At 45.5% G+C, this 14,835-nt stretch overlaps 1 protein-coding gene across 1 annotated transcript; it reads right to left on the bottom strand.

The window, feature by feature from the left end:
* Nucleotides 1–2,604, bottom strand: TMED4 (transmembrane p24 trafficking protein 4). Its single transcript, XM_060021228.2, has 5 exons — nt 2,434–2,604; nt 2,131–2,231; nt 1,893–2,018; nt 1,487–1,633; nt 1–1,053 (listed from the first exon to the last, which is right to left on the bottom strand). Exons 1-5 carry the CDS (start codon nt 2,558–2,560, stop codon nt 904–906), a joined length of 651 nt encoding a protein of 216 aa, XP_059877211.2. The 5' UTR covers nt 2,561–2,604; the 3' UTR covers nt 1–903.
* Between the last annotated feature and the right edge of the window lie 12,231 nt (nt 2,605–14,835).

The following is a 14,835-nucleotide window of genomic DNA, read 5'->3' as shown; positions in this document are numbered from 1 at the left end:
TACTACAACACGCTTTATTTCACTGGAAAAATCTGTATAAAGAACCAAATCTGGTTCCCATGAAGAAAACATTTACCACAGCTTAAATAAACGTTAAGGGAAATGGGAGGGTAAGAGTGCCCTGCCTTGTGCTAGCTCTGTCACTGCCTCAGTCTGAACTCGGGCCCTGTGTGACGGAAATCACAGGTGTCCCAGAGAATTCTCTGCCTGGCCCTCTGATTAGGCCTTGAGAGCAGCTGTCATGTCTGCTTTCTGGCCCTGAGAACTGAAATCCTGAGAGCTGCCATGGTAGTTAGTTATCAAGAATGCATTGGTAAACAATGCAGAAGAGACTGCATTGGTGTTTTCAGCTAGTCACACAAAGGCAGTAACACTTCAACTAGGAAGGAAAATATATAATTTTATCAAAAAATAGTTCTAATATATAGAAAAACATTTCAATCCTCTGGGGCCTTTGCCCCTTATTTACATTCACGAAGCCACTGAGTGAACCCAGGACTGACAGGGGAGCAGTGAGGTGGGGCCTCCTCGGTGGGGCATTTTGGTCGCCTACTTTCTAAGCAGACGAAGAGAGAGGTTAAAGCAGTAGGAGAGACATTTGCTCATTTTGTGACAGGATGGAGAGGAATCACTAGTGGCAAAAGCAGCAAGACAGTCCTGGGTCAGTTCTGACTCCCCACAAACCCCAAGACAGATCTTTGAAAGCTTGGACCAATGTCCTGTGTCCTTGAGAACCAGTGTTGTTAACAAGTGGCTGATCTGAATGCTTTGTTGCCATGGAACCAATGTGGCTTATATTCTTTTTTTCACTGTTTCTTCCCTCAAAATCCAGATGGATAAGGTATTGGGTGGGGAAAGTACCAAACAACTGAGGTGACAGGAAAGGGTCATATGGAGAGGGCACTACACCAGCTTCTTGGCCTCAAAGAAGCTCTTGAGGTGACGCATCTGCCAGATGCCAGTGAGGATGAGGATGGCGGTCTGAGCGATGGACCACCACAGGACTCTCTGGTTGGTGCTCTCACTGATCAGACGGAAGCGCTCTTCACGATACTGCGTAGGACAATGGACGCAGGATTAAATGTGTAGGAGAGACAGTCCCAGCATTTGTGAGGCCCCTCCCTCCTGTGCGACGACTCAATTGTGGGACCAAACGCCTTTTGAAATGCTGCCTCTGGTTCCCCTGGAAGTGCCCCAAGGAAGTGACATGCCGCCCCTCCACAAGCATCTCTGCTAGGACAGAAATCACGCTCTTACCATTTCAGCAAGATCCCAATGTAAAGAGGTAGGCAATGGCTATTGATAGCGTGTGAACTGTCCTCTCTACCCTTTATTCTACGGAGCGGAAAAAACGGCTGATAGCCCTTCGTTCCAGTCTTTGAACAGCTGATCTCCCAAGCAGGGAAGGCCCCAGGCAGAAACTTCCAGTAAGTGTAGTGGGTATAAAGGTCAACTGCCATGTCCAAGTACAGTGACATGCCCTTACCCTTTGGTAATCCTGCTCCTTCTGGATCTGTTCCACCTGATCCAGCAACTGGCGGGCTCGGAGCTGCAGCTCTGTCAGTTTATCCTTGGCAGCAATCTCGGGGTAGTTGTTGGCATGCTCCCCGACCTGGATGTCTAGATGCACACGCTAGAAGGAAACAGGGTTGGACCCCAAAGTCGTAAGGTCAGAGACACTCTGTGGTTATGGTGTCTAAGTAGTGGGACCTCCGATGGTCTGTTCCAGGCTATGGAACCCACTCTTGTCCCTGGCTGCGGGACAGAAGGGCAACGTCTATTTCTTGCTTGTGACTGTGCCAGAAAGTGTTACAAATGATAAGGGTAATAAATCAAAATTTTGTAACCAAGTGAGAGATTCTGAGCTATGGCCAAAGAGAAAATTCTCTTACCAGTCTGCCGCCAGCAAAGAGAGCCATCCTGGTAGAGTTGGAGTGCAGGCAGATCTGATGGTCACCCGGAGTGTGGGAAGTGAAGGTGAAGCGGCCCTCTGAGCCATACTGCCGGGACAGCACCACCTGCAGCACAGCAGTCAGTGAAAGCCCCCGCCTCTACTCTGACCTCTCCAAGTGCAAGCTCATGTCTTCTGAGCTCTGTCCACCCCAAGAGCTCTAGTGAAGGTGGCCTTACCTTGCCTTCAGGGTCCTTCACTTCCACATGCATGCCCAGGCCGGGGGTCGAGGGTAGGAAGATCTCCTTCTGCTTATCCCACATTTGGGTGCGGTAGTTCCCTGCGGAGCAGACGGAGCTGTCACAACCTACCTAGTCCGTCTGGCTCCCACGCTCCGCGGGGCGCCGCGGTTCCCAGGACGCCGGGCAGGGGGCACTGCTCCCCCGGCCACGGTCCGGCGTCCACAGGGCGCCGCTAGGAGCGGGGAGCCGGACCGCGTCGGGAGGACACGCAGGGCCCTGTCCACCCTCGCCCCGCCTGACCGATAACCATGGTCTCGTCGGGGATTTCCTCGATGAAGCAGCGCTTTTCGGTCTCGCCGATGTGGAAATAGAGCCCTCGGGCGCCCGGCGCGCACAGCGCGATGAGCAGCAGCGCCAACAACCCCATTGCCCGCCGACGCCCAGCCCCAACACCTGCCAACGCGCGCCCCTCCGCCCAGGGCGCATGCGCGCACCTGCGCCCAGCTCTCAAACGACGCAGCAAGACCCGGCGCAGAATACGCGTGCGCGGTGCCTCCCTCCCTGCGTCCGCTCTGCCCCGCCTCGCGTGCGTCTTCCAGGCCAGGATGCACAGCCGAGGGGAGGGTGCGCACGCGCAGGACGCTCGGGGCTTCCCTCCCGCTCTCTGGCTGCGCAGTCTGTTTGGTCACCGGCCAACGAGCGGTTTATACCCAGTGCGCATGCGCGCGCCTACGCCCCGCTCCCAGTAAACGCGGCACGGCGGAGTGGAGAGTAAGCGTGGACTGACGCCTTCTTTGCGGATCCTGCTTAGAGTTCTGCTGGCCTCCGCCGGGGCTTGTGTCCCAGATCTGGACGGTTGGAGGGCGGGCCCCAGATCTGGAAGATTGGGTCCCCCGGGGCGTCCGGACTCGGGGTCCGCGCAAGGCGGGAAAGTCGGAGCCCAGGGGCCGACGGGCACTTCCCGAGACCCAGGCTGGGCGGGTGTCGGTGTGAGAGCCCTTCTGGCGTGCAGGGGCCTTAGGCGCGTCCGTTGCCGCCTGGAGGAGAGGCCCGCCCGGCCTTTGGAGTCCCTGACCCGGGAGAGGAGGCCTTGCCTGGATGGGGCTGCAGTCCAGCCGACGGGAAACGACATTCCGAGCCAGTGGGGCTCCAACAGGCTTTTAGGTGTTCCTGATTTTAGGAGTTTGTCGGGGTTTTTTGCATGCGATGTCGGTGTTGCAGTGGTTATTTTCTGACACTCCCCTGCTAGGGGTACACACTGAAGTATCCACAGATAGTCACCCGGGGGTGCTGACCTGGGAGAGGAGGTGGAGATTGGGCTCCAGGTGAGAGATGTGTGGGAGGAGGGACGATGCGAGACGGTCCAGTTGTCTCTAGACTGCTCCCGAAGGGCGGGGCGAGGCTTGGCGGCGTCTCCGTCTGTGTTCTCCAGCCCGTATTGCTCTCTCAACTTGTCCGACTGCCCATTGTCCCCTAGGTGAAGGTGATATGGGACATGCAGTCCCTTGGACTGCGGGTCTGCTCCACTGGCCCGCAGTGGTCTGGGGCTCAGAGTGGAGAGAAATGTGGAAAAGAACGAAACCTGTCCTCGTGGCTCCTATGGGCCCGTGACAAGTGCAAGTGGGGGCCCATTGCTTGCTCTGCTGCCTGCCTTCCTTGCTAAACACAAAGAAACCCTGTAATAGCGTGCTTAGTGTTGCATATGCTCCTATTTATCGCGTAAGAAGTGGGATTGAACCAAAGCAAACATCCTTGTGGAATTAAAGAAGTTTTACAAGGCAAACCTCCCTGAGGAGCAGCTGTTCTGCGGTGAGGATGGAAAATAAGATCTTTTTAAGAAGCTGGAAATTTGGGTTTCAGTATGAAATCTGATTGTTAAATATTAGCCTGTGACTCAACTCTTCTCTAATGGAATGAACAACAAGGCACAATCTGGCCACATTCAGCAGTCATGTGAACAACATGTGATCTCATACAAATCCAGTGGGGGACAGTCTTCTGGTTTAAGTGACTTAACCTGTTTGCCGGCTCCTCCCTTCAGGTTCTCTGCGTCTTTCTCCTTTCTTTGAACAAACTGGTACAACTTGAGACTGAAGATCTGGGCTAAGAAAATTGAGGAAAAGTATGAGGAAAACTCAGAATGAGTAGGTCCATGAGGCCTGTTTACATCTCCTAGTTACAGCACCCCTCTTTTGGGATGGAGGAAGGTGAAAATCAAACCAGAAAGTTTCTTACTGGGCATGGAATTAGAACAAAGAAAGGTTGAAAATTTGTTTTAAATTTTCTAATAAGAGAATTTGGAAACATAAAAGTAGAATAACTACAATGAACTTTCATATACTCATAAACCAGTTTCAACAACAGTCAAGATTTTGCCTTTCTTATTTCATTTATCCCTTTCTGCATTTTTGTTTCCTCAAGTGTGTTAAAGACTCCCTGGACATCATATAGTTTCACCTATAAATATTTCAGTGTGTCTCTAGCAGAAAAGGACCATTAAAAATACCATTATCATACCCAACACAATTAAAAATCATTCTTTAATAATTCTAATACATAGTATATATTCAATTCCTCCCCCCTCCCCGTCTCAAAAAACTTTGGATTATTTAATCAGGTCTAAACAGGTCTGCTTACTGCATTCATTGACATATCTCTTAAACCTCTTTTGATACACAGTAGTCCCCCCTTATCCAAGGCGGATACATTCCAAGACCCCCAGTGGATGCTTGAAATGTCAGATAGTACCAAACTCTATATATACCATGTTCTTTTTCTATACATACCTCAGGTAAAGTTTAATTTATAAATTAGGCACAGTGAGAGATTAACAATCACAAAATAGAACAATTATACTTTAACAAGAGTTATGTGAATATGGGCCCTCAAAATATTCTGTTGTACAAATTTAATGCCTCTTCCATTTTAAGTTCTCATCATGCACTGTGGTTATAACTTTTGCAGTTTGAGATTCAACAGCAAAACCAGCATGAATTTCTTTTTTCCTTCTTTAAAATTCCACAGAAGTTTCGTCCTTAACATAGATCTTAGCAACTTCAGCATATGATTTTTTTTCTTATTAAGTCAATAACTTTCACCTTTTCAACTTAAAGAAATTTACGGCTTCTTTTTGGCATATCTGAATTGCCAGCATCACTACTCTTGCACTTTGGGGCCATTATTAATTAAAATAAGGTTTACTTAAACACAAGCACTGTGATACTGGGCTAGCCAATCTGATAACTAAGAGGGCTACGAAATGGGCGGGATACACTGGACAAAGAGATGATTCATTTCCCAGGCAGGACAGAGCAAGATTTCATCACGCTACTCAGAACAGCGAGCAATTTGAAATTTATGAATTATTTCTGGAATTTTCCATTTAATATTTTCAGACTGCAGTTGACCACAGGAAGCCAAATCCATGGATAAGGGGGACTACTGTATTAACAATTCCCCTTCCCTTTCTGTTGTTGATGGTGATGATGATGCCATTTACTTATTGAAGCAACTGGATCATTTGACCGATAGAATTTTCCACATTCTGGATTTGGTTGATTGTTTATTCATGTGTCATTTAACAGGTTTCTCTGGCCTTGGTACATCCTTCAAACAGTTAAATCTAGAGCCAAGGAGTTACAGTAAGACAAAATGTGTTTAAATCCATTAAACCCATTACCCTTATTTAAAGCTCAAATTCTCTCATAAACACTTTTGCTATGCTCTTTTTTGACACAATTCCAGTAGCGTTTAGGGGCTTCCTTACATTCCATTTTGTACATTTCCTGCCCTAGACACCAAATCAGCCATTTATCCAAGGAATCCTAATTCACTTTTAGCAAGAAATGGTATCTGTATTTCTATTTTTTTTTTAGGAGGACCCTGAAATTTGTCCTAATTGATGGGTAATTGTAAGAAGATTGCATTCCCCACAGGAAGAAACCTGCCTTAAGTAATCTAATTCCCGAGGTCCCAAACCTTTTCCCCTCAAAGGTGGGAGGCGGGAATTTTTGCCAACGTTTACCTAGGCTAGCTACCCCTTCATTCATTCATTCAGCCAATATCTGCTGAGTACCCATTTGTGCCAGACACTGTTCTAAACCCTGGGAACACACTGGTTAACAAAACACAAAAATTCTTGTCCTCAAGGATTTATCTTGGTTATTGTCTGTCAATAAACAAGATAAATGAGTAAATATATAGCATGTCAGATGGAGATAAGTATCGAGGAGGAGAATAAAGGGAGTATAATGAGTTGAATGGTGGCCTGGAAAAAGACATGTCAATGTATGAGTCCCTGGAACCTGTGAATGTCACCTTAATTGGAGAAAGGATCTTGCAAATGTAATTAAGGATCTTGATGAGATAATCCTGGATTATCTATGCAGGCCCTAAATCCAATGACAAGTGTTTTATGAGAGACACAGAAGACACCTCACACCCACTAGGATGGCTACTATTAAAAAAAAAGAAAGAAAAACAGAAAATAGCAAGTGTTGATGAGGATATGGAGAAACTGGAACCTTTGTGAACTGTTGTTGGAAATGTACAATGGTGCAACTACTATGGAGAATTGTATTGAGTTTCCTCAAAAAATTAAACACAGAGTTACCGTATGTCCCAGCAATCCCACTTCTGGGTAGATCTCTAAAAGAATTGAAAGCAGGATCATGAAAAGATATTTGCACATCCATATTATAGCACTATTCACAATACCCAAGAGGTAGAAGCAACCCAATTGTCCATCAATGGGTGAATAGATAAGGGATAAACAAAATGTGACACATATATACTATGGAGTATTATTCAGGCTTAAAAAGGAAATTCTATATTGGCTCGGTGCTTTGTGACAGCCTGGAGGGGTGGGATAGGGAGGGTGGGGGGGAGGGAGACGCAAGAGGGAAGACATATGGGAGCATATGTTTATGTGTGACTGATTCGCTTTGTTGTGGAGCAGAAACTGACACACCATTGTGAAGCAATTATACCCCAATAAAGATGTTAAAAAAAAAAAAAAGGAAATTCTGCAATATGCTACAACATGGATGACCCTTGAGGACATTAGATAAGTACAATGGTGGTTACAAGGGGACTTGGGGGAAGGGGAGAATGGGAAGTTGCCTAATGGGTACAGAGTTTCCGATTTGTAAGATGAAAATGTTCTGGAGATCTGTTTCACAACACTGTAAATGTACTTAATGCCATTCAACTGTACACTTAAAAAAGAGAGAGACAGAGAAAAGGAGGTGGCCGTGTGATCACAGAGGCAGGCATTGGAGTGAGGCAGCCACAAACCAAGGAATGCCTGGAGCCACCAGAAACTGGAAGAGACAAGCAATGAAATCTCTCCTAGACCCTCTGGAGGGAGCACAGCCAGCTGACAACTTGATTTCGGACTTCTGCCCTCTCTAATTGTGATAGAATGAGTTTCTGTTGTTTCCGATCCAGTATGTTTGTGGTAATTTGTTATGGTAGCCACAGGAAACTAATATAGCGAGTGTCTGGTCAGATGTGGGATGGGATACAGAAGAGTGGCCAAGGAAGGTTCCCTGAGAAGATGCTGTGTGAGAGAGGCCCTTAAGGGGCAGGTTACATGGATACCTGAGGAAACAGTGAAAGCCCCAAGGCTGTTGTGTGTCTCGTGAATTGAAGCTCAAGGAGGCCAGTGTGGCAGGAGGAGAGAGAGTGAGGGGGAAAGTAGGAGGAAACGAGGCCATAGATGGGCGTGGGAAGACTAGGTAGGGTTCTTAGACCATTTAAGGACCTTGGAAAATAAATGAGAACCTCTTAGGTGAGTTTTGAGTAAGGAATGACTTGATCTGTCTTAGATTTTTTTTTAATAAATTTATTTAATTGTTTGTTTACTTTGGGCTGCGTTGTGTCTTCATTGCTGCGCGCAGGCTTTCTTTAGTTGCGATGAGCAGGGGCTACTCTTTGTTGTGGTGCACAGGCTTCTCATTGCGGTGGCTTCTCTTGTTGCGGAGCACGGGCTCTAGGCACACGGCCTCAGTAGTTGTGGTGCATGGGCTTAGTTGCTTCGCGGCATGTGGGATCTTCCTGGACCAGGGCTCAAACCTGTGTCCCCTGCATTGGCAGGCGGATTCTTAACCACTGCGCCACCAGGGAAGTCCTGTCTTAGATTTTTAAATGATCCTGTTCAGGCAAAAGATACTCATTGTAAAACGTAATCTATGAATACAAAATATTTTTGTAAGTTATGTTTCATTTCAATTAGGCCTTTGTCCATCTTGCAGTTTACAGGAAATTCAGAAGTTAGAAGACATCATGAGGAAATAATAAGGTAAATCCAGAATATGGAACAATTGACTCCAACCTTTCAAAAACTAAAGCCAAAAAAGGGGCGGGGGGAAGTGGGAGAAATATAAATACTAATTTAAGAAACTAAAGATGGATAATACTAATTAAGACGTGAACCTTGATTGGACATTGGTGTGGTAGAATGTCTGTGAAGACCTTCTCCAACAATCCCTCCTATCCCCATGTGCACATGCTGCTCTTCCCACGGAGAAGTGGAATCCATTTCCCCTCCACTGGAATCTGGTTTTGACCCCGTGACTTGCACTGACCAATTCAATGCAGTGGAAGAAAAGCTGTATGGCTCTGGCACCTGGACCTTAAGAGGCCTTGTGGCTTCCATTTTCACTCTCTTGGAAACCAGATGATATGAGATCCAGCCTGAGCCACCAGTTAACAGAATGAAGCTCTTTTGGATCCTTCAGTCCCAGAGGAGCTGCCTCAGTCAATACCATATGGAACAAAGATGAGCTGTCCCCACCAAAACCACTCTATGCAATTATGCCACTGGAAAAAATGAAGATACTCTTTATGAACTGATATATTTATAAACATTTCCAGGATATTTTGCTAAGTTAAAAAAGCAAGGTGCCGAAGACAGTACATAGTATGCTATCTTTGGTGTTTGTATTTGCATGAAAAATGCTGGAAGAATATATAAGACTATAATATAAGTGGTTACTTATAGGTAACATGAATATTCAGCAAATATACACCAGTATGGCTGTGCTGTCTAAACTACAGAATACTTCTGTGCTAGTTAGTAAATGGCCACTCTCCAAGCCCCTGAATTCCCTCCATCTCTGCTCTCCTCCTGGGATACCTGATTGCTCCATGATCCAACAAATAAAGAGTTACCCCTGGCAGGGAAGGGGTCTGCCAGGCCAGCAGATAATGACGTGGATGGTAACAGGGGTGGTGCAAGGGAGACTTTGCAAACTAGACCTTTTAATATCTTTCTGATTTCTGAACCAAATGGATGTGTTACCTAGTTAATAAAATATATTTTAAAAACAAAAGCAGTGCTACCGTGATTGTCTATCACAGCACCTTGTTTTATGGATTTCAAATCATCAATTTCTGTCTTGTTGGTTTACCCTAAAAGGTCAGCACTATGACAATAGAGATCCTGCCTGTCTGTTGTGTTCACTTCTGTATCCCCAGCACCTAGACCCAAACTGGTAGAAATATTTGTTGAATGAATGCAGAATGTATATTTTGATGAAAAAGCATACTGAACAAAAGCCACAGGATGCAGTGAAGGCAGTGCTCAGAGGAAAATTTATAGTTGTAAAAGCCTGCATTAAAAAAGAAGAAAGAAATCAATAACCTCACTTTACACTTTGATGAACTAAAATAGAAAGAATAAAGAAAAAAAAGCAAACTAAACCCAAAGTTAGCAGAAAGAAGGAAATAATAAAGATTAAAGTAGAGGTAAATAGGGAATTCCCTGGCAGTCCAGTGGTTAGGACTCTGCGCTTTCATTGCTGAGGGTGCAGGTTCCATCCCTGCTCAGGGATCCTGCAAGCTGCACAGCACTGCCAAAAAAAGAAAAAGAAAAGAAAAAAAGGAAAAAGAAAGAAAGAAAAAATGGCAAATGAGGCTATCTTAAAAATTATATATAAAAAAGTAGAGGTAAATAAAACAGAGAATAGAAAAGCAATAGAGTCCATGGAAGGTATAAGTTGATTATTTGAAAAGATTAATAAAATTAACAAGGCTTTAGCTAGACTGACAGGAAAAAAAAGGAAGATATAAATCACTAAAAAATCAGAAATTTGAGGCATTACTACTGACCTAACAGAAATAAAAAAATAAGAGAGGGCTTCCATGGTGGCGCAGTGGTTGAGAGTCCGCCTGCCGATGCCGGGAACACGGGTTCGTGCCCTGGTCTGGGAAGATTCCACATGCCGCAAAGCGGCTGGGCCCGTGAGCCATGGCCCCTGAGCCTGCGCGTCCGGAGCCTGTGCTCCGCAACGGGAGAGGCCACAGCAGTGAGAGGCCCACGTACTGCAGAAACAACAAACAAAAAAAACAAACAAACAAAAAAAACATAAGGGAAATCTTCATGATCTTGGATTTAGCAATGGATTCTTGGCTATGACACATAACACATTAAGCAACAACAACAAACATGGATAAAATGGACTTCAAAATTTAAAACTTTTATTCATTAAAGAACATTATAAAGGGGACTTCACTGGTGGTCCAATGGTTAAGACTCTGTGCTCCCAATGCAGGGGGCCCAGGTTTGATCCCTGGTCAGGGAACTAGATCCCACATGCCACAGCTAAAAGATCCACATTCCGCAATGAACATCTCGCGTGCCGCAACTAAGACCCAGCACAGCCAAATAAATAAATACTTTTTTTTTTTAATGAAGAACATTATAAAGAAAGTAAAAGACAACCTACAGAATGGGAGACAGTATCTGCAACTCACATATCTGATAAGGGATTAATATATAAAGAACTCCTCCAACTCAACAATGAGACAAAAAACCCAATTCAGAAAAGGGCAGGGGACTTCCCTGGTGGCACAGTGGTTAAGAATCCACCTGCCAATGCAGGGGACATGGGTTTGATCCCTGGTCTGGGAAGATCCCACACGCCACGGAGCAACTAAGCCCGTGCACCACAACTACTGAGCCTGCGCTCTAGAGCCCGTGAGCCACAACTACTGAGCCTGCATGCCACAGCTACTGAAGCCCACTCTCCTAGAGCCCATGCTCCACAACAAGAGAAGCCACCGCAATGAGAAGCCCGTGCACCGCAATGAAGAGTAGCCCCCGCTCGCCACAACCAGAGAAAGCCCAAGCGCAGCAAGGAAGACCCAATGTAGCCAAAAAATAAATAAATGAATGAATAAAAAAAATTAAAAACAAAAAAGAGCAAATGACTCAAATAAACTTTTCTCCAAAGAAGATATACAAATGGCAAATAAGCACATAAAAAAAATGCTTGAGGGCTTCCCTGGTGGCGCAGTGGTTGAGAGTCCACCTGCCGATGCAGGGGACATGGGTTCGTGTCCCGGTCCGGGAAGATCCCACATGCAGCAGAACGGCTGGGCCAGTGGGCTGTGGCCGCTGAGCCTGCGCGTCCGGAGCCTGTGCTCCGCAACGGGAGAGGCCACAACAGTGAGAGGCCCGCATACCACAAAAAAAAAAAAAAAAAAAAAAAATGCTTGACATCATTAGTCACTAAGGAAATGTAAAACAAGACAACAATGAGATCGCCTCACACATACTAAGATGGCTATAATACAATTTTTAAAAGAAAATAAGAAGAGGATGTGGAGAAATTGGAAATGTCATGCATTGCTGGTGGGAATGTAAAATGGTGTGGCCACTATGGGAAACAGTTTAGCACTTCCTCAGAAAGCTAGACATAGAATTACCATATGACCAACCACTTACACTCCTAGGAAATACACAAAAGAATTGTAAACAAGTACTCAATGGATACTTGTAAGCCAATGCTCATTGTAGTGGAACCATGAAGCGCCCTGTGGGACCTTCCCAAGGACAGACCCCAGTGTCCCCTGCCTCTTTTTTTTTTTCATATTTAATTTTATTTATTTGGTTGCACCGGGTCTTAGTTGCGGCAGGCAGGCTCCTTTAGTTGCGGCACATGAGCTCCTTAGTTGTGGCATGTGAACTCTTAGTTGCAGCATGCATGTGGGATCTAGTTTCCTGACCAGGGATCGAACCCAGGCTCCCTGCATTGGAAGTGCGGAGTCTTAACCACTGTGCCACCAGGGAAGTCCCTCCCCTGCCTCTTGTTCGTAGAAAAGCTTTAGCCTCCTAGGCCCGCCCCATGTTCCAAAGAACAAATTTAATCAGAGAAATGCGAAAATGCAGAAACAAAGGAAAACAGTCAAACAAGACCAAATAATAATAGTTTAGCCATAAAACAAAGGCAAGGAAGGACCTTTAGTTCCTCCTCAAGGGCCACAGATAATACTCTGAACAATCTCCCTGTTTTGCAGATACGAAAGCCCCCACTAGGTGGAAGAAGTTAACTGCATGCTGACCACAAGCACATAGACCTCAGACCAGTTGGAACCAGGTTGATGTTGCTGACTCCCGAAATACCACCTAGTTACTCCACCACCAACCAATCAGAAGAATGTTCACGAGCTGACCAGGCACCCTGCAACCCTCTCCCCTACCGTTGCCTTTAAAAACCCTTTCCTGAAAGCCCCTGAGTTCTGGTCTTTTGAACATGAGCTGCCTTTTCTCCTTGCTTGCCCTTGCAATAAATGCTGTATTTTCTTTCACCACAACCTGGTGTCAACCCAGTTTCGCTGCCAGTCTGGTGAGCGGACCCAACTTTGGTTCAGTAACAGTAGCAGTATTCACAAAAGCCAAAAGGGGGAGATGACCCACACGTCCATCAACAGATGAATGGATAGACAAGGTGCAGTATAGTGCTGTAATGGCATATTATTCAGCCATGAAAAGGAAGGAAATTCTGACCCATGCTACAGCATAGATGAACCTTGAAAACATGCTAAGTGAAATAAGCAAGACATAAAAGGACAGATAAATACTGTATGATTTCACTTATATGAGGTAGGTGGAGTCATCAAATTTATAGGGACAGAAAGGATAGTAGAGGTTACTAAGAAACAAGAGGGGAGGGGAATGGGACTTTATCACTTAATGGTTACAGAGTTTCTCTTTGGAGTGGTAAAATAGTGGTCATGGTTGCACAACATTGTGAATGTGATTAATGCCACTAAATTGTCCTTTAAAATGACAAATATTATTTCTTTTATATATTTTACCACAATAAAAAGAGAAAGGAAAAAAAATACTGAAGTTTTTTCCTTGGTTCCTTCACTTTCTGTCTCCAGATCCTTATCCCACATATCAGCCCAATTTTGTTCTTACAAGCACTTATACTTCCTACAGAAAAAACAAAAAAGAAAAAAACACCTCCTACTTTGCCTTTCCCTTTTAGAAATTTAGAAATCGCTCTAAGTCTATCACACCTGTGAGCAGGTGGCAAAGTCCTCAGTTTGAATTTCAGCCCAGATTCAGACATTTGTGTCCTCTATGGAGCTTTCATGGTCAGATCCCTATGGTCAGATTGCTGGCCTTTGTCACCCCAGTATCCCTGGCTATGCCACATGACACAGCCCTTGTCTTCAAGTTTTGGGGAATAAACACCGAAGAACAATTCAAGACAGGGTGGAACAGCGTTTCCCTAACGTCAGTCATTTGGATGCCACCTTCCCATACTACTATCTAGTTAATGTAGTCTTAAAATGGAAAATTTTATTACAAAAGAAAACTTTTTTAATTATATTCTTTTTTTAAGATTTTTTTGATGTGGACCATTTTTATAGTCTTTATTGAATTTGTTACAATACTGCTTCTGTTTCATGTTTTGCTTTTTTGCCTGAGGCATGTGGGAATCTTAGCTCCCAAACCAGGGATCAAAGCCGCACCCCCTGCATTGCAAGGCGAAGTCTTAACCACTGGACCACCAGGTAAGTCCCCCAAAAGAAAACTTTTTATTACTGTAAATCAGAAAACCAGTATCACTTGCCATAAATGTCAAAGATAAACTGTCACAAATCAGGAAGACAAAGTAACTTAAGTTCTACCTATATTATTATCCACCAAAAGTTTTCAGCCTAATTTCTTATCTCTCTTTGTCAAAAAAGGGAAAGAAAAAGTGGAGCTAAGGATACACTAGCACGAAATGAGGCTTTCTCCTTGCTGTAATGAAGACAGAAGAACTGCAAGGGCTTTCTCAGTATGTGATTGACTACAATTTACCATAGTTCATCAAATCTGACCGTTTCCCCCCCACATTTTGAAATAGAGCATCTTACGATCGAGGTGTCCTAGTAACACTGTTTTTTCTTTTTCAGCAGTAAGTAAAATAAGCTCTGAAAGCAGATGACCATTTGTATTCGATGAAATGGCATGATAACACCGTCCATGCACCACGTGAAGGTCCCCGCGATCCCGCTGCCCACTTTGGGAAACCGTTGTGTCGGCGCTGGGGCTTCCTGGTTCTCACTCCCCCGGGCCACTACCTGCTGCTGCGCCTCGAGCGCGCATTTGCCGATCAAGGTTCCTTTCTGTATGGCAGCACAGACTAGGTCAGCTCTCCATCAGAGGGCTCCTAACAACCCACTGCAGGAGACACTACTTAGCAACGTGCAGACCCCCTTTTCAGACCCGTCACGCGTCCCGGTAGGGACCGGCCGGACGACTCCCGGCCGCAGCCTGGGCATCTGCGCTGCTCCCCCAAGAACGCGCCAAGAGCAACGAGGCGCGTGACGTCAAGACCCCGCTCACGAGTTAGGGGCGGCCCCTCTCCTCCCAGGGCGGGGCGGCGTGCTGACGCCGCACGCCGGGGCGGGGCCGAG

Source organism: Delphinus delphis, chromosome 9 (assembly GCF_949987515.2).
Source record: "Delphinus delphis chromosome 9, mDelDel1.2, whole genome shotgun sequence".
Taxonomy (NCBI): domain Eukaryota; kingdom Metazoa; phylum Chordata; class Mammalia; order Artiodactyla; family Delphinidae; genus Delphinus; species Delphinus delphis.
The sequence above is the reverse complement of the archived record's forward strand: the minus strand, read 5'-3'. Positions and strand labels throughout refer to the sequence as shown.

What these genes read in the sequence shown, in the direction of transcription:
- TMED4 (XM_060021228.2), bottom strand. Translation starts at nt 2,560, where the DNA reads ATGGGGTTGTTGGCGCTGCTGCTCATCGCGCTGTGCGCGCCGGGCGCC. An exon ending in TGAAGGACCCTGAAGGCAAG is followed by an intron (nt 2,019 to 2,130) that starts GTAAGGCCACCT and finishes GCTGTGCTGCAG; the next exon opens with GTGGTGCTGTCCCGGCAGTA. An exon ending in AGGAGCAGGATTACCAAAGG is followed by an intron (nt 1,054 to 1,486) that starts GTAAGGGCATGT and finishes TGTCCTACGCAG; the next exon opens with TATCGTGAAGAGCGCTTCCG.